This window comes from Gobio gobio, assembly GCF_949357685.1.
Source record: "Gobio gobio genome assembly, chromosome: 7".
Lineage (NCBI taxonomy): Eukaryota > Metazoa > Chordata > Actinopteri > Cypriniformes > Gobionidae > Gobio > Gobio gobio.
Window position 1 is genome coordinate 12,471,199 of NC_137103.1, and position 19,995 is coordinate 12,491,193.

General features: G+C 41.3%; 1 protein-coding gene across 1 annotated transcript in view; it reads right to left on the reverse strand.

The window, feature by feature from the left end:
- The window catches only part of gad1a (glutamate decarboxylase 1a), a gene marked incomplete at both ends in the record, with an annotated part of 48,734 nt that overhangs the window by 28,322 nt on the left and 417 nt on the right, over window positions 1-19,995 (reverse strand). The window contains 5 exons of the mRNA XM_079821319.1: window positions 2,559-2,671; window positions 13,823-13,913; window positions 14,273-14,515; window positions 16,916-17,068; window positions 18,838-18,897. Coding sequence (XP_079677445.1) covers window positions 2,559-2,671; window positions 13,823-13,913; window positions 14,273-14,515; window positions 16,916-17,068; window positions 18,838-18,897 — 660 coding nt within the window. The remainder of the gene's footprint in view (window positions 1-2,558; window positions 2,672-13,822; window positions 13,914-14,272; window positions 14,516-16,915; window positions 17,069-18,837; window positions 18,898-19,995) is intronic.

The following is a 19,995-nucleotide window of genomic DNA, read 5'->3' on the forward strand; positions in this document are numbered from 1 at the left end:
ACCTCAAGGTTGTGTGTGTTGTGGCTCCACAAATGCTTTGCTGCAGACCTCGGTTGTAACGAGTGGTTATTTCAGTCAAAGTTGCTCTTCTATCAGCTTGAATCAGTCGGCCCATTCTCCTCTGACCTCTAGCATCAACAAGGCATTTTCCCCCACAGGACTGCCGCATACTGGATGTTTTTCCCTTTTCACACCATTCTTTTTCCTAGAAATGGTTGTGCGTGAAAATCCCAGTAACTGAGCAGATTGTGAAATACTCAGACCGGCCCGTCTGGCACCAACAACCATGCCACGCTCAAAATTGCTTAAATCCCCTTTCTTTCCCATTCTGACATTCAGTTTGGAGTTCAGGAGATTGTCTTGACCAGGACCACACCCCTAAATGCATTGAAGCAACTGCCATGTGATTGGTTGATTAGATAATTGCATTAATGAGAAATTGAACAGGTGTTCCTAATAATCCTTTAGGTGAGTGTATGTTTAGATTGTGGCATTAAAGGTTGTAGTGATGAGCATTGTAGCCGATCACAGACATGTTGAGCGCATGAATGCAGTGATTTCTCGATTTCTGCACACTAACGAATGCTTTCATCATAACTAACAGTGCAAACACAATGTAAATAAGAGATTCGTTGATTATCATTCACTGATAAACTTGCGCTGTTTGATTGACAGCTCCAGCGATTGCAAAGGGAGCGTTCTTTGATCTCTTTTTATATAGAATTTAATCACAGTTTAAATTACAGATTATTTTCATCCTACTAAGAGAAACAATGTGAAGTTAACAAATAACCACATTCCTAGCATTAGGATCCTTTGGAAGGAAATGTTATTTGTAGTCCCTGGTGTATCGTTCTTCTCTCCTCATCATCTCACTAACACGCCAGTGGGCGGAGCCAAAGTTGTGATGGTGAAGTAGGCGTTTATTTTCTCCTGCAGAGGCGGTCTTTCACCGATCTTTTCCACAACGAGTCGTTCTCTGGACTTGGTTACTACAAAAGCTGATTTTGGACCAAGCGGCAACCTCCCGCAGTTTCTCTTGATGCCAATACGGAAGTGACTTAAACTGCAATTCATCGACTGGCCACTAGAGACAGGCTCCAGAAGGAGCAGAATCTCATTGAGCTCCATGTTAAAATGCCCAACTTTACAGCAGATTAAAACATGTTTACAGCCTGGTACAAATTGTGGTTTTGGTCTATACGGCTGATTTTGCCCTTCATGACAACTGTAAGGGGGGTGATTTTTTTATAACTAATTTGTTTACATTATATAAAGCCTTAAAGTTCTGCATAATTAAGGGCATGGCCACTTTGAGTGACAGGTGGATAGCCGTTTGTCTGCTGTCTGTTAGTCATCACGTCACACTCAGCTCCGCCCACGTCCCGCCTCTTTGCCCACTTTTAGTCATCTGGGTGTGACGCGCGGTGACACACTGCCAAGATGACAACGGCCAGCTCGACCATACTTTATGCTTCAGAAATGCTCTTCAGAATCCTATGGGTGACGTCACGGACACTACGTCCATATTTTTTTACAGTCTATGTTTTGGACTAACAAGGAAGTTTTCAGTTCTGAAACTTACAGAATATTCTTATTGTATGATGACTTCTTATAGGTCAAAAGCTCAAGGAATTCTCAGTTCATGACCCCTTTAAATAAACTGAATAAAAAATGATTTAGTCAATATAATCAGAATTATTCTTGGAGTGGATTTTTTTGGGTCAAATTTAAATATGTGCATGCATGTGTTTATAATTGTCGGCAGAAATTAGTTTCAACATGGCAGCCAAATGAAGACGGGCTCCTCCATTCAGTTTTGGCTTCTCATAAGGTTTCTTCCTTTCCATATCTCATTCTGAAAAATATTTAGGCCTAATTTTAAGATTTATGTATTTGAATTGCATATAAAATGTACATCTATTTGGATTACATAGTTTTAAAAATGTTATCATTAAGTGAATATCATATGGAGTTTTTTCTTGTGTTTGTAAGGCACCTAATCATTAATCATAATTTGCATACTACTTTATGAAAAAAATGTAAACAGTGCCACAGTTTGCTTACAGGTATAATTTTTTTGTTTGTTTGTACGAGACACACACGGGTGAGAGAAGTATGTACGCAATTTCCAGCAAAAAGCATCCTGTCAGGTCTAAAATATAAACACTTATACTAGGCTTACCATAGTGAATCATAGTGAATCAGGGTAAGACAAAAACAGGAAAAATGGACAAGCGTAAGGATTTGAGCGAGTTTGACAAGGGCCAAATTGTGACGGCTAGACGACTGGTCAGAGCATCTCCAAAACTGCAGCTCTTGTGGGGTGTTCCCGGTCTGCAGTGGTCAGTCTCTATCAAAAGTGCTCCAAGGAAGGAACAGTGGAAAACCACGAGCAATGGAGGAAGGTGGCCTGGTCTGATGAATCATGTTTTTAGGGGTTTTGGAAAAATATGTATCGACGGTTTAAATTTAGCTCATTTTGAACGAAAAATTAAGTTACATCGTGTACCTTTAATCTAGAATTCTTAATTATTCTGTTGTTTAAATGGCCATACCTGGTGAGAAAATTCCATCGCCCTCTCCATTTGGCCAGCCAATAATCTCTCGCATTTTCTTCAGGGTGAGCTGTTCCATCAGTACAAACACTGGTGCAATCTCATATGTGAACCTGTAAACACACACACATACACCTCATTTCTACTTGTCCCACATTAATGAGTGTCTTGACAGCAGGAGGCAATTCACTAACTGTATTCATGTAAGTCTGTTCAATCCATCACAGAATCATTCGGATGGGAAGCCCCTCGCTGGAGGCATCTTCAACCTATTAGCACCAGTCAACAATCATCCACGGTGATTAGTAATGATGAGCAGCTCATTAGTACATGCAAATGTCAAGTGCTCATGCAGTTCTGTCTAATCAATATAAACAGTACTGACATATCATTTACAGACAGCACGGACATGTGCAAACAAGAAAGGTGAAATCGTACTGTATATTGTAGGGGAGACCGGGGCTAGATATCACATGGGGAAATTGACACAAGGATGTAGCAGTACCAGTGAGGTTTAGTGTCAAATGTGCAATTATTTTGCAGTTTTGCGTCATATTTTTGGTATAATCTCCATATTCCAATTATATTTTGGTAGTTGTTTTAAAGGTAGATTAACAGCATCTGTTTTTTCTGCCGTCCTTTGACTGTGCTACAGTATATGATCACGCTATCATTCATTCCACTGCTATTAAACCATTCAAGCGCAATACGAGGCAAAAAATAACTTAAATCTATACTAGCGCGTGTCTCTCTGTGAACAAACAGCCTAAACCCACAGACAGCGGGTCAGCACCGCATTGAAGTCTATCACGCTTGAATGGTCAAAAACACAAAATGATTGTTAAAATTCACGTTTTGTCGAGTATCCTCATAAGCGCAGTCTTAAATGAGCGAAAAAGTGTTAAACGAATGTAAAGAGTAAATAGGATGTTTGTCAGATCCGCGTCAGTGACAGTAGCCTAATAAACCTGCTTCTGTTTGTCATTAAAGTTAATCAAACAACAAAACTCAAAGACAAAATCACTCACTTCTCTTGACTGAATAATTTTTGTAGCTTTAACCCTTTAAGACCTAAGGGTATTTTTACAATTAATTTTCCGCCTGGTGTTATTTACTAAAAAAGCTTGTAAAACATCAACCCTGTTGTGCACAGACAATTGACACACCTCTTTTTTTTCAAGACAAGCTGCACTGTCAGTATTTTTGTGTTGCATTGATGTCACCTGAATGTAAAATAAGTTATGGGACCATAAAGACAAATGAAAACATAAAACGGAAATTGAATCACTCAAATATTTATTGAAAACACACACAAATAAATAAAAGCTAAGCATATTTCCTCTGGAAAACAGTTTGTTCAAGTCTTTGGAGTCCTGGAACTCAGGAATAAACATGATAACTTATACAGAACCAAAACTATTTACATTTTTCCAAAAAAAGTCCAGGCGCTTTTGGCCTCTTTGGATTTTGGATATTTACTGGTGCCAAGCCTCAAAACAGTTCCTATCAGGAACTTCTCCACAAACTTTCTTCTCAAACTTTTTCCTCAAACTTTCTCCACAAAACTGCTGCGCGTCTCTCTCTCTCTCTCCTCAACACTAGCCGTGCGTCTCTCTCTATCCACAATAACAGAGCTGTGGTAATGCGTAATGACGCACACCAATGTGGATGACGGATCAGCCTGTCATTGGTCAAACCCTCATCCAAAATGGCAGCTAGCATCGCGCTAGCGGCAAAAATGACGGAAAATTTATAAATTATGGACATCAAGTGGATATATCTTGGATGTAAGCGTTTTGATTTATTGCTGAACAACTCCAAAAAGATGCACATGTTCCAGGCTGGATAGAAAAACTTCTGTAAAGGCTACAAAGACACCAAAGACACCCCCGTGATGGCTAGCTCGTTAGCTTTCTGCTGGAAAAAACGGTAAGAAAATCGATAAAAGTTTCATGAAATAATATAGATATTTATCGGAGGTGCCGTGTGACGTCGTGGGCGATGCCGTCGGGCTCTGAGGGTTAATAAGGCTGAATCTATGTTTAATTTATAATTTATGCAGTGAAGATATTGATTATTAAATGTATGTATATTTATCTGACCTACCTGAAAATCTTAAAGCACTGTTTACAAGATTACATGGGTCAAAAACAATGAAAACTATAACGTTTGTTGTGCATTTTAGCAGGGCAGATAAAAATCTGAATTGAATCCGAGCCCTGATTTTGAAGGGCAGGGCCCTTGTGTGGCATTTATTTATTATAATGGGTTTATGTGAATATTGTTTAAAGTTCACTTAAATAAAAATTTATATTTTTTAAAACCTATTAAATGTTTAAAAATTATAGCTTTCAATTATACTGTAATGATGAATGATTATAATTAAAGCTGCACTATGTAACTTTTCCGTCGCCTATTCAAAACAAAGGCATAGTTTTATGACGCCAAGTTTGGTCTTCACCTCACAGCCGGTGGAAAAGAATCTGGATAGGACTCGGGCAGAAATCATGTTCATGGATGTGATTATTAACGTTACTGTAGTGAGAAGCAGAGCAGGACCGAGTGTTGTGGAGCTGAGCAAGGCCGCAGGAGCGATTGTTAATAAGATGAACACAACACACGCCTCGCAAGCAGCAGGACTTTTATTATGGCATAGTCGCTTTTTCCGCTTTTCCGGTCATGAGTATGAGGTAACGCATCTCTGTTTTAGATACATCTGATTGTGTTGAACATGATGTTATGATGTTACTCTGTGTGTTTGCTCAGCGGCTGCTATGACACTTGTTCACACTGCAGTGAGAGTAAAGCGTTTCTGCTAAATAAAACCGGAAACCGAGGGAAACGCAGATATGACGCAATTGACAGGCGACTCGCTCACACGTCCCGGTTCCTTGGTTAAAATAGCAATTTTCTCACGATTTATAAATATATGGGATTATATAAGATTGCATGTTTGATATATCTCAAATGCAGAGCTGCCAACTTTTCAAAAAAACTTAGAGTGAGATTTGGTGGGGCCAACCAAAATTTTGCCGCGAACAAAGCAAAAATTGCAACAAAAAAACAAAATAAATAATAATATTATAATAATAACTATATATATATATATATATATATATATATATATATATATATATATATATATATATATATATATATATATATATATATATATATATATATATATATATATATATATATATAATAGCTATATACACACACATCACAGAAAACACTCTCTGCATCAGCATTTGAATGGGGTAGTATTGGTTTTTGTTATTGATTTCTTTTTTGCCTTTGATAGATAAGGTTGATAATGAATTCTTTCTATTAAGACAAAATGCATCTATATGACGCTTTGTATACAGTATATCCTATAGACACACACACACACACGCACAATTTTAAAGCACTATGTAGAGGCATGGTTTTGTCTAAATAGAACAAATTGATTATACATCAACCTACAGCATACTTTTACAGGGAAGAAAAAGGAAAATAACTGTCCTGTCTGTTGCTCTTCTGTCAGTTGTGTGGTTCTTTTTTGCTGTGGCTGATCTAAAAAAAACTGTTGTAGTAAAAAATACTTTGAGTAGTTAAGTTATATTCAAGCTACCCTTTTGAAAATAGCTACACTACAAGTTACTATCAAAAAGTAGCTGGCTACATTGAAACCATGTTTCTTTTTCTTCTTCTTTTTTACAATGAGATTGTTACAAATAACTGAATAATTGTTCATGAAGAATGTTATAATATTTGGGGTTTCAAGCTTCATAATGCAATGTAATTATGATTTCAAAGAGGATAGGGTGAATTCAGGGTTAGTGGGACACTTTCCCCCAGTCATTTCAATGGAAAAAACTGTCAGAATCATTACACACAATACTCAAATATAACCTATATCTCAAACTGGCTGCCCAGTGCAAAATGGCTACAAATTTAACATCAGTGCAAGAACAAAATGTATGCAAATCAACTTTGCGATGCTGTTTGCGAACGTTCGTTGGAACTATGGTTTCGGGAAACATGACTCGTTTAACTATGCTTATGATGACGGAACTTGTGACCATAGTTAGCGAACGACACTTTCGGGAAACGCACCTTCGCTCATTACAGGCTCGTTCTCGTCAGAACCCAAAACGGAATGTAGCTTTAGGTCGCGCAACACCGTATTTATTTGCCCATTTATCTTGAACCCCCTTACCGAAAGCATGATCGGCTCATGTAGATCTATAGATAAACTCATCTTTCAGGCATTTGACCGACTTGGTTGGCACTTCAGCGTGAGAAATCAGGGGTGTGGCGTGTGAGCGTGTGAAACCAATCAAATGCGTGTGTCTCACGGCCAATGCGTGAGAGTTGGCAGCTCTGCAAATGAATCATACCTGTTTACCATACCATGTTTAACCACTATCTACACACAGAAAGAGCCAGCAGCAAATTCCCGAAGGACTGGCCGAGATGGAGCGATTCTCTGCGGGTACAAACGACCGCTGACGGCCTGGAGCTCGCATCTGCGAAAGCGTCTAAACAACTTGTAAAACAGGTGCTACGTTTATATATGAGTCACATATTTGAGGTCTAAATAACTCTATTCTCAATTAAAAAACTACATTCTGTGACACAATAAGTAGTATTTGTAAAAGGATGGAGGTTTGTTCATCCACCATGAAACTCTCTCTGTGAGAAATGTTGATGCAAATGTGAAACGGTTAGAGTACTGATACTGGGAGAATATGGCACGGCTCTCAGCCAATCAGATTCAAGAACCAGAAAGAACTGTTGTATATATATATATACACATACATACAAGTAATGAACTGTTTATTTTTTACTGGGCTATAACTATAACTTTTTAGACAAACTTCTGTTCATTTGCAGCTTTTATGATCCTATTAGTTCTATCATAAAACTGACTGTTGGCCATTATATGCGTTAAGCAGCAGTGTCACACAATACAGCCCCTTAAAATCTAAAGGTTCAGTCATTTGGGAAAGAGGGAAGTAAATCTGAGGAATGAGGAGTAAATCTTTTATTGATCAATGGAGAATTTGGGCATGGACTGTGAAAGACGTCATCAAATCTCTGACCCTCTGAGGTCAAACAAGACCTATTCTTACACAAATGAAGAATCTCCCAATGGACCAATAAAAACACCCGAAGAGCAGAATTAAACTTCCCTTTAGTTTTGTAATCTGACATTAGAGTCAATAGACCATTCCAGCCATACGTGTCATATAACTGTCACGAACGCTATGGTGAAAAAAGGGGTGAGGACTCAAATGCAGGTGAACATGAATTTTATTAACCAAAGAAACATAAACACAAAACAAAAACCCACTATGGGGTAAAAATCAAACATCAAACAGAGACAAACCAGGGACCGAGATCAGGGACAAGAATCAGGAACCAGAATACCTCCACACGTAACATAGACAACATAACCGCACAGGACTGAAAATGGAAGGAGACTAAATAGCAGACAAACAAGGCAGGTAACAAGGGACAACAGGTGGAGCAAATTAACTAATAATCAGATAACGAGGGGTGGGGTCAAGACAGATGACAGGCGCACACAGGACAGAAATAAACCAAAACACCATGTGCTACACAGGACAAGACAGACATGTGACACTACCCCCTCTCCAAGGAGCGGCTTCCAGACGCTCCATCAGAACCCAAAGAGGGACAGACCAGGGCGGGACGGGAGGGACAGACGGCCGGGGGGGCGGCCCACAGAGTTCAGGCGGCCCACAGAGTTCAGGCGGCCGGGGAGGCGGTCCGCAGAGTTCAGGCGGCCGGGGAGGCGGTCCGCAGAGTTCAGGCGGCCGGGGAGGCGGCCCGCAGAGTTCAGGCGGCCGGGGAGGCGGCCCGCAGAGTTCAGGCGGCCGGGGAGGCGGCCCGCAGAGTTCAGGCGGCCGGGGAGGCGGCCTGCAGCGTTCAGGCGGCCTGGGAGGCGGCCCGCAGAGTTCAGGCGGCCCGCAGAGTTCAGGTGGCCGGGGAGGCGGCCCACAGGGTTCAGGCGGCCGTGGAGGCGGCCCACAGGGTTCAGGCGGCCCGCAGATTTCAGGCGGCCCGCAGAGTTCAGGCGGCCCGCAGAGTTCAGGCGGCCGGGGAGGCGGCCCGCAGAGTTCAGGCGGCCGGGGAGGCGGCCCGCAGAGTTCAGGCGGCCGGGGAGGCGGCCTGCAGCGTTCAGGCGGCCTGGGAGGCGGCCCGCAGAGTTCAGGCGGCCCGCAGAGTTCAGGTGGCCGGGGAGGCGGCCCACAGGGTTCAGGCGGCCGTGGAGGCGGCCCACAGGGTTCAGGCGGCCCGCAGATTTCAGGCGGCCCGCAGAGTTCAGGCGGCCCGCAGAGTTCAGGCGGCCGGGGAGGCGGCCCGCAGAGTTCAGGCGGCCGGGGAGGCGGCCCGCAGAGTTCAGGCGGCCCGCAGAGTTCAGGCGGCCGGGGAGGCGGCCCGCAGAGTTCAGGTGGCCGGGAAGGCGGCCCGCAGAGTTCAGGCGGCCGGGGAGACGGCCCGCAGAGTTCAGGTGGCCGGGAAGGCGGCCCGCAGAGTTCAGACGGCCCGCAGAGTTCAGGTGGCCCGCAGAGTTCAGGCGGCCGGGAAGACGGCCCGCAGAGTTCAGGCGGCCGGGGAGGCGGCCCGCAGAGTTCAGGCGGCCCGCAGAGTTCAGGCGGCCGGGGAGGCGGCCCGCAGAGTTCAGGTGGCCGGGAAGGCGGCCCGCAGAGTTCAGGTGGCCGGGAAGGCGGCCCGCAGAGTTCAGGCGGCCGGGGAGACGGCCCGCAGAGTTCAGGCGGCCGGGAAGACGGCCCGCAGAGTTCAGGCGGCCGGGTCGGAGCGGGCAGAGCAGGGCGCCGGGTCGGAGCGGGCAGAGCAGGGCGCCGGGTCGGAGCGGGCAGAGCAGGGCGCCGGGTCGGAGCGGGCAGAGCAGGGCGCCGGGTCGGAGCGGGCAGAGCAGGGCGCCGGGTCGGAGCGGGCAGAGCAGGGCGCCGGGTCGGAGTGGGCAGAGCAGGGCGCCGGGTCGGCGCGGGCAGAGCAGGGTGTCTGGGCGGCGCAGACAGAGCAGGGCGCCGGGTCGGCGTTGGTGGAACACGGACCACCAGAACAGCCTTCCTCCTCCGTTTCGGAACAGGGACCACCGGAACATGGAGCATCGAAACACAGACCACCGGAATAAGGTCCACCGGACCACGATCCACCGAACCTGGGACCACCGGAACACGACCCACCGGACCTGGGACCACCAGACCACGATCCACCGGAACTGGGACCACTGGAACAGGCATGGAGGGAGCCTTTCTCCTCCTCCTCCTCCTCCTCCTCCGTTTTGGGACCACCGAAACAGGGACCACTGAAACAGGGACCAGCGGAACAGGGACCAGCGGAACAGGGACCAGCGGAACAGGGACCAGCGGAACAGGGACCAGCGGAACAGGGACAATGGTCATTGGAGGGCTGGGGTCAAGATAGTCTATGAACTCCCAGAAGCCAAAAACCCCCATCCTTCCCATCTCCTCCGGAGTGAGGGGCATGTCCAGACAAAGATTAAAAACCTCCTTGGTCTCTGCCTCACTAAGGTCCAAGTGATCGATCTCAATGAGGAAGACCCGAGCAAACCTCCTCACATCAGCTCCCTGCTGACGTAGATAACGGGAGTTCACATACCACATAGCCTCTAGGTGGGTGACAGGTTCCATGGATAGAAACAGAAAAAAGGGCAAAAAACAACTGCTGAGTCCTCTACTGGCGGTTATGTTCTGTCACGAACGCTATGGTGAAAAAAGGGGTGAGGACTCAAATGCAGGTGAACATGAATTTTATTAACCAAAGAAACATAAACACAAAACAAAAACCCACTATGGGGTAAAAATCAAACATCAAACAGAGACAAACCAGGGACCGAGATCAGGGACAAGAATCAGGAACCAGAATACCTCCACACATAACATAGACAACATAACCGCACAGGACTGAAAATGGAAGGAGACTAAATAGCAGACAAACAAGGCAGGTAACAAGGGACAACAGGTGGAGCAAATTAACTAATAATCAGATAACGAGGGGTGGGGTCAAGACAGATGACAGGCGCACACAGGACAGAAATAAACCAAAACACCATGTGCTACACAGGACAAGACAGACATGTGACAATAACAGTCAGCTATTTCTCACAGATACCAGTCAACTTTAGGATGAGTAGATGAATGTGTGGCTGGATGAATGTAGGGGATGGTGGGGGTGGAGGTGTGGATTGTGTCAGAGGCTCAGCTGGCACTGTGTCTCAGCGTGTAGCTGTAAATTAGCCTTGACCAGTGAAGTGTTACTCTACATTCTGGCCATTTCATCTGCATCCTGTCTCAAAACACTCACTGGAGCTTTTCTGCTGAGAGCTAATATGTGTTATTCAGAGCTGGCACACTCGGGTAAATGCCTATCACAGTATGATTTGCTTTTCCCGAAGGAAGGCCCAGTGCTGGCAAACGATTGTTAAAGGCTTAGTTTAAATGTATGTTTTTGACTGTCTGTAAATGAAATGCTGCATCAGCACAGTCATGTTTTCTGCCAGCTGTGCAAGCATGATGTAAAGATGACTTTTCTGAATATGCGCAACTGTTGATGTCACTGATGTTGGTTACGACATCAGTTGTCGTATTTGAATATTCAAATATATAACATCATTGTTTGAATATTTACAAAATCGTAATCCTTTGTGTAAGATTAACTTTTTGTACATAGTTCCTTTAAAAATGATAGCGGATCTAAAGCTAAAATGATCTTATAATGTTTGAATTGAAGCAGTTTGAGGTAAATTAATGGTAGATTTTTTAATACACAGTGTTAAGGCTTTATAGCACTATGTATAACGTTTGGGGAATATACGTGCACTTCTATCTATGTAAGCCCTTCATAGATAGTGTAAATATAAAGTCTTCCATGTTCACATTGCTGAAGGGTCTAATTTGGTCAAATTCATTTACTCCCTCAACACAACACATCTGTCACATTCAGTTGGTGATTTGGTTATGTTTTCATGGACTTTTAGTGTGTATGACATTTTCATCGTTTGTCATGGTCATTAGTTCATTGATTATGTCACCTGTTTCCTTTCAGTTCATTATCTTGTGTGTATATATTGCCCTCGGCTCTTTGTCTAGTGGCCGTTTAACCTCGGGTGTGCGTTATGTTCTAATGATTCAACCGACCAGGGTCACTTATTATGCTTATGCCAAACCTCAAGACATTGTTCAGATGATGTATTTCAAGACATTTGTCATGTTTTTGTCCTTAAAACGCTCTTGTGTGCAGGATTAATTTCTTACACATCTCATCCCAAGCATCCATTGCTAATTCCAAAACGTCATTTTAGAGCTAACTGATGCTTGAGCTATGATAACAGACTAATGCAGTTATTAACGGGGTCATGAATTGAGAAATATTTTATATAAAAGTTCATGGTGATATAAGAATATCCTGTAGGTTTCAGAGCTGTAAACTTCCTTGTTAGTCAAAGAAAAGCTTTTATTGACACCAGACCCAGCAAACGCTCGATCACAGGATTTGCCAGGCTGTGATGTCAGAGTGTGGTGAAACACCGCCTCAACAGAAGAAGAACAACGCCTGATTCTGTAGCCCCGCCCACCGATTATAGGCCTCCGTGGAGCTAAACCGGATCCAACTTCCATACAATAAACATGCTGCATTAGCTTCATTCGGATTCCAATATTATGAATGCATGGATGAACTTTATTTTTAATGAATATCCAGCTCACGTGGGGAAGACATTGTGCGTCTGTTCCTTCATTTAACCACGGATTCGTTTGTAAACAGGAGACTGGATTTGCAGACAAGATAAGATTACATGAATGAATGAAGCAACACACTAATGTGAGTAAAACATGTTTTTATATGTGACAGTATTGCATTGTTACAGATTGTTTGATATCTATTGATTATGTGTATGTGTATAACTAAAAATAACTTAGCGCGCTGTCACAGGCTGAAGAATCCTTTATTTGAGGTGTTGTTGGTTCATTGTCCTGCGAATCGAGATCAGACTCGGACATGTATGGGCCAGGGCTTGCAGAGCCCAACATCCCGGGGCTAATGTGTTTTCCAGACGGGCTACCAAAACGTATCACTGGCCTGCCGACGGGCTATCTTAAATAGTGAAATAACATTCCTTTCTTGATGTGCGTTGTTCACTCTCTTGACTTGATATTTGAAGGAAAAATACAATCGCGGAAGTTTTGATCATGCTTTGATTTGTCTGACTCTGCAGTGAGGCATGTGCGTGTGTGTGTGTATGTGTTAGTGACGCATGGTTCCCGGTTATATCCACCGATCGGGCGGGCCAAGTAATAAAAAATAACATTCCAATGAATTGCGGGTGGATGAGAGCTAAATCATTGTTTGATTGATAAAAAATCAAAAAAAAAAAGCCAGTTCATGACCCCTTTAATGCAGTTATTAGAATATTGTGTTACTTATATTAAAATTGAAATAAAAAGGCTGAAGGAAATGCAACTTCATGTGTGTACAGTAGAGGGCGCCGCTCACTTCACCAATAAAAACAAAAAATCTAATGTCATTTTTCCTTATGGTTTAACTGAATCTTCGAAGGTCAGCAGCAAGTAGGCTACATTGGTCAGTAAAGTCAGATTAAATGCATAAAAATATTTGGAGGTTTTTATATTTGCGTAGTACTCTGATTGCGCATTTCACTGATTTTATTCATTTTGAGGAATACTGATCTTTTTTTGCAAGTGAGATTAGTAAATGCTGACATTTAGTCTAGAACTATAATCATCATTTTTACAACGCTTCTGCACTTACTGTTGATAGAGCTGGCAAAACAAAGTATCTTGCGTTACTTATTTGAAAAAGTAGCTCAGATATTTTGTACATTTAAAAGTAATGCGTTACTTTACTAGTTACTTGAAAAAAGTAATCTGATTACGTAACTCGCATTACTTGTTATGCGTTACCCCAACACTGTTTGTTTGCTTGTTCAGTATCGTTGTTGGTTCTGGTTCTTTTGCTGTTGTCGGCTGTAAAGACATTTGAAATAACTGAAATAACTTGGCGAAGTGATATGGAATTGTAATGCGGTCAAGTCCTGCCAGGAACTACTTTTAGCCATGGCCTGAAAATAATTGCACACCCTTAAATGTTTATCAACCAATCAGATTCAAGCATTCAACAGCCCTGTAGTATAATGAATGTTTATGCTGCTAAAGAACCGCTATGCCAAATCACAAGGAACTCACATGTTAGTGTTGGCAGTCGAGGTTAGCCACTCTCCAGCTAAGCCAATGATGTCTAGACCTGTAGACAACTGGTTAAAAAACCTTGGGTGACCTGCAGGGAAAGAGAGAGGAGCAGAGTAAGACACACACACACACACACATTGGTTTCCATGTTTTATGACGACATTCCATAGACGTAATGGTTTTATACAGTACAAACTGTATATTTTCTCACCTTACACTAACCTGTCACACAAAACTTTCAGCTAGTTTAGATTTTCAAAAAAGATAATTCTGTAGGATTTGTACTGTATTTGTACAGGATGTACTGGTCTTACGTATTATACTTGTGTGCACTTTTTGTCCCCGTACCAGGACCACACACATACGCCCCATTGTCTATGTGTGAGTTTCTATGATACTAATGCTTCTTTTACTAGTTAACAGGACTGAAAGACTATCCGTCGTCACCTGTCCGGACTCCGTATTTGAGCGTGTCCCTGCAGTCCACCAGGATCTGCTCCAGGCTCTCTGGCTGATCACACAGCTCTAAGTTGAAGCCCTCCATTCCTTCCAGCAGCTGGTGCGGATGATGGAAGTCCAGCACTTTTGTGGATCTGTCAAAGGTCTTCCGCACATAGTTAGTGAGGATCTCCACCACCTCCAACAGGAACTGCATTGTATACTCCTCTCCATTTTTAGCAGGAAGCAGATCTACGACCAATTGTGTTACACAGTTTTATCAGTCAATCAAATGGCTGTTCTACACACATGTTGGTTACACTTTACTTTAAGGTGTCATTGTTACAGTGTAATTACAAGTACTGGGTAATAATAATTAACTACTATAGGGTTAGGGTTTGTTTTAGGGTTAGTTGCATGCATTTATGCATAATTTATAGTTATTACTCTTTATTACTACACGTAATATGTAACAAGGACACTGTACAATAAAGTGTTACCCAAATGTCTTATTGTAATATGTATAATTGTATTATGAGTGTAGCCTAAAGCAGAATATTTCAAATGAAAATAATGTTACATAAATGTCATAAACGTAATTCATGCAAAGCATTTACATAAATGTAAATCATGGTGAGATTTTTGTCAAATCTTCTGGCAGAAAGATATTTTACAAATCATTAAAGCAAGAAACACTGTGAACAGCGAGGATTGACGACCAGCAAGAGAACATGCATTTGGACTCTATAGACAGATTAAAGGCCCATTCACACCAAGAACGAAATATAAAGATAACGATAAAGATATAGCTCTAAAAATCATCTTCAATTTGAAAGAAAAGCAGAGTTCACACCACAACTATAACGATAACGGCAAAGAGAAACGATTTTATCCAGCTGATGAACGATAGAAACATTGTCAGCCAATCAGAATCCATCATACGTAACGAGCTCGAGCATTTAAAGGCTTAAACAGAACGATATCGTCCGCTGTTGTGGATGCGTTATCATTATAGTTGTCTTTATAGTTAATTGTAGGCCTATTTCGTCTTTTTAATCTTTATTTTAAAAGTCGATGCATACACTTTTAAACATTGAAACTTTGGTTTTCATGCTAAAGGTATTTAATAAAACATATATAGACTACTGGGAACCACAGCTAATGTTTTTGTTTGTTTTTTTTAACCACAAATTTATGTCTTGCTATAATGTTTTTTTTTTGTTTTTTTTTCGTGAAATTTAAGTCCTGTAAAACATAAAAGGTTGCTACTGTATTTTATATGGTAAAATACTGGACTGTAAAAAAAGTCTGTAAAAATAGGGCACAGTTTTCTGTATAAATATGAAGGAATTTTCCGTGTTGTATTTGTATTGTATTTCCGTATTTGTGAAAATGTATAAAATAATATTATCCTCTAAAACAGGGGTGTCCAACCCTGGTCCTGGAGAGCTACCACCCTGCAGATTTTAGCTCCAACCTCAATCAAACACACCTGAACCAGCTAATCATGGTGTTCAGGGTGATAGATAATTACAGACAGGTGTGTTGGAGCAGGGTTGGAACTGAAATCTGCTGGACGGTAGCTCTCCAGGAGCAGGGTTGGACACCACTGCTCTAAAATATAATATCGTCTTTTTTATCGCCTTTTTTATATTTATATATTTTTTGTAATTATCATAAATTAGGTATCATTCGAAAGCTTACAAACTCAGAATTCAATATAATTCAAACTCAGTAAACAGTTTTGAAATTGGACGTTGCGTTACCATAGAAATTGTACTTTACATTTTTTTTAGCAGCTCCCTCCCCTATTGGGCGTCACCATGTTTCATAATATTGTCAAAAATATTGTCGGAAATGTCTGAGTTTCAAGGTTCCATATTTTGTGATAGAAGTGATATTTGGACAAAAATGTATAATTTTTTTTACAGCAGAACGCATTAAAAAAATTCAATGGAATGTGTTACCCGGTGGCTATTTTTAATATTACGCGTGATATCAACTTCAAATTTGGAACACAACTTGGTTAGACATATGGCTTTGATTTTATAATAGTTTTTAGAGTAAAATATTTTGTAAAATATATATTTGATATCAAATAAAAAAATATTTACTACAGTACATTTAAACTTCCACAACTTTTTCACACTTCATACATGCTTTCACATCAGCATGTAATCTGCTGACTGTCTTCTTTAATATCAAACTTAGGTCTTAGGTCCAAAGCTTTCTTGAATTACAACCATTTCGATTTGGATAGTGCATTTTCACCCTATTCTCAAACGTGACAGTTAAGGGGTTAAAAATTATCCAATTGCAAATTATATAAACTATAAGCATATTTTTATAATATGAACAGTTCTGGAATAGTTATAAATAGTTATTTTGGTTAATATAATCTTGAGTTTTCTGTGCATCTTTTGTTGGTTAAGTTTATAAAGTGAGCCCACAATGCCTGTACAACGATTGTATGAGGATTTTGCTGAAGAAAAAGAAACAAGTTTGATCAATGTAATTGTCGGCTGGATGATTTACAGATATCCTCACAGTCACCTATGAGAAAATATTGGTATAATTGTCTTTTTATGTAGCCTATTATTTGTACTGTCTGTTCTTCTCTCTGATGGTCTGGAAATAAGTTGTGTCTCTCACCTCTTGCATACAGATTGGAGAAGTCGGTCTCTGTGTGTCTGAAGCGCGGGTCTCGCTCGTTGTCCCGTGTCAAAAGGCTCTTGGGCTGCTGATCGTTAAAAAACCCGACAATTCGGCTCTTGTCGTCAACATTATTGTTCTTCTGCAAAAATCCTGTATTATTACACAGAGAAGAAGACTGAAATGAGCGACCTCCGTTCCCAAACATTGCAGCAATCAGTTGAAGACAAATGAAATGTGTTTGAGCGTCTCCTCGGAGCAGTGGGGATGATGTTCGTGTAGTGTCCGACTCGTGTGTATTTATGGCACAGGTTATCCAGGGGGAGGTCACCCCTGATGACATCAGTGGGACAGTGATTTAGATGCCCATCAGCACCACAGAGAAGCATGAACGCAGACTCATGATGTTAGGGACCATAAATGATTTAAAAAATACATCAAATATTTTATTTTTATATAGGCCTGGGCTGTAACAATGCTTTAAAACACAACAATCTGAGAGCATAAGATCACATCTCATTGCATTTCTATTCAGCATAACGTCAGTTCAGCAAGTTCGAGAGCAGCGGCTCCATCCATCCGCATGAACGGCACTGCAGATTGTTTGATTTTGTCTTCTGCTGCAGCTTCCTCACTGTCCTCATCTTCTTCAGCTTCATATGGGATCATTCAAGCGCTGCTTATGAACACGGCAGCCAGACATTTCAAGCAGCATATGCTAAATAGCGAGATATTTCATTTAAATCGTTTTTCAGATAGGATCTATTTTGTGATTTGTTTTAGTCCGTAAAACGCATTGTAATTTTATATGCAATATTATTTATATTTGACAATTTATATTTAGGTCTATATTTTCATTCTTCTGTACCTAATGAAACAGATTTAGCACGAATAATTCGTGGAAGACCATTTCTTTTGAAAGCACCATCCATATGTAAAGGCGACTTGTGTTATCTCGGCAAAACAGAGGCTTGACGGATTGTCATTTAATAGATTTCCATTGAGCATAAATTCTCTTGGGACGCGGATTTATCTGCTCACCTCTTAACTCTGTCGGACAAAACAATCGAAAAATAGCCATTCTAAAACTCTTACTTTTTCGAAGGGGTTTTCCTCTTTAAATCACGTGGTTAAGCAAACCAACATTAGGCAAGTTCTCTAATAGGCCTACTCGTGAATGTTATGTATTTCCCCCTTCGGTTGGTTATTTAGTGGGCAGTGCATCTTCGGTCTTTCAGATGATCAGCACGACCCAGCAAGCCATTTCGCGTTTCAATAGCCGTCCAAACACAGCCCTCGTCTAGGCTAAAACAAGACCAAATTTGGGCTTTGAGTGAATTTTTTTATTTTAAGAATCTAGAGAGCATGAACATGTCAAAGAAATGAAACCAAACAATCACTGTTGACTTTGTTTACATGATGGATTAGCCTATCATACATCTCGCAAGTTATTTTGGCAAAAAAGACAAATTCAAAGGTTATTTTGGCTAGATGTGGGGGACTCATGGCCGGACAATATCGGGTCTACCGTTAACCGAGACGGTGAAATGATAACTAGGCTATTGCGTGTAGGCTATAGGGGAGTCAATCACTCACCCTTTTAAATTTGTCTTTAAAAAGAAACACAATTGCAGCTTCTGCTCCATTCATGGCACATAATAGAGGTAATTGCTGAGGTGCTGTTGACTGTCCATTAGCTGTCCAGCTGAAACCACCCAAAGGGGGCGCTAAATGACACTTCTGCTCATTAAAATGCAATTAATACAGACATATAATGCACCACAGAGCCATTTTAGGCGGTTTTTAAAAAATAACTGACACAGTTGGCTATACGAACCACAAACACATCCATAGCCACTGAATTATTTACAAATGCTTTATTTAAAAAACACAAAAATAAAAAAAGTTTTTTATCAACTTACCGCATATCTTCATTCCAAGTTTCCTTGTACACCCATGAGCGACTCCACTCCAGTCATAGTCTACGGGGAGAAAACGGAGAAACCTCTACAATCTCGCAAAATAAAGCGATAATTAAGGTCCCCGCCTATCCACAAAACACATTTGAAGCCCGGCCTCTTCCTACATTTACCCAAGCGGTAAATGCGCCATCCTTTATGCTACTAATATGTAATTAATGTGGGCAGCTGAACAGGCCAAATCAGGACAAGAGGATCCATTTGGAGCTCCGCGGTCCCGTCCCGCCCCTGCAGCCCAAACGAGTTCAGCCCCATTTACCAGCTCATTATCTCTGTCGGTCCAGACCTCCGTCTCCCGACACTCTCTTCCATTCTTCTCCAAATAGCTTCCTCTGTTCATTTCAGGTGCATTAAATCGTTTTCAACTGCAATTTTGATTTACTTTTTTGTATTAGACTGTGCATGTAAATAATTGCCATGCTGGAAATGTGGCACGCAGGGAAAAATGATTATTTGAAATCTGATGAAATATATATTTTTTAAATTAACTCACAAATGGCTAAACACTGTATAGACTAGGCTATCTTATTTTGAAAAATTTGACAGACTTGGGCAAGTTCAATGGGATAATTGTTTTGAATGAATAGAGATGATTTTTCAGTTTTGAAAATGATCAAAGAAAATATTTTAAAATATGAGAGATAAAGTAGGCTATTAAAATCTATAATTGCTAACATGGGCAAATAAATAGAATAAAACGGAGCTCAGGGGATGAAAGGAAGCTTATTTCCCCTGAAGCTGCAGACACAGCCTACACGAAGTCACAATATGCCGTGACTAATTTTTGAAGAGCATGTTTCTGTTCTGGTCATAAGGAAATGAATAAACAGAGCTGTGTGCCTCCCCCATCACAGAGGAACACTGAAGCGAGCAGAGCCATTAGTGCAGATTTACACTGCATACAATTATAGATGCACTTCATATAATTAGCCTACACACTATACAGACAGACACACAAATATATTCAATTTAATACTGAAGCTATAGAATTGTCCTGTATTCATAATCATAATAATAGGGTACTAATAATATTTATTACTCATTTTAAAATTCTAAAAATGATAAATATTTTTAAATAAGCATGCCTATGACAGCAATTAT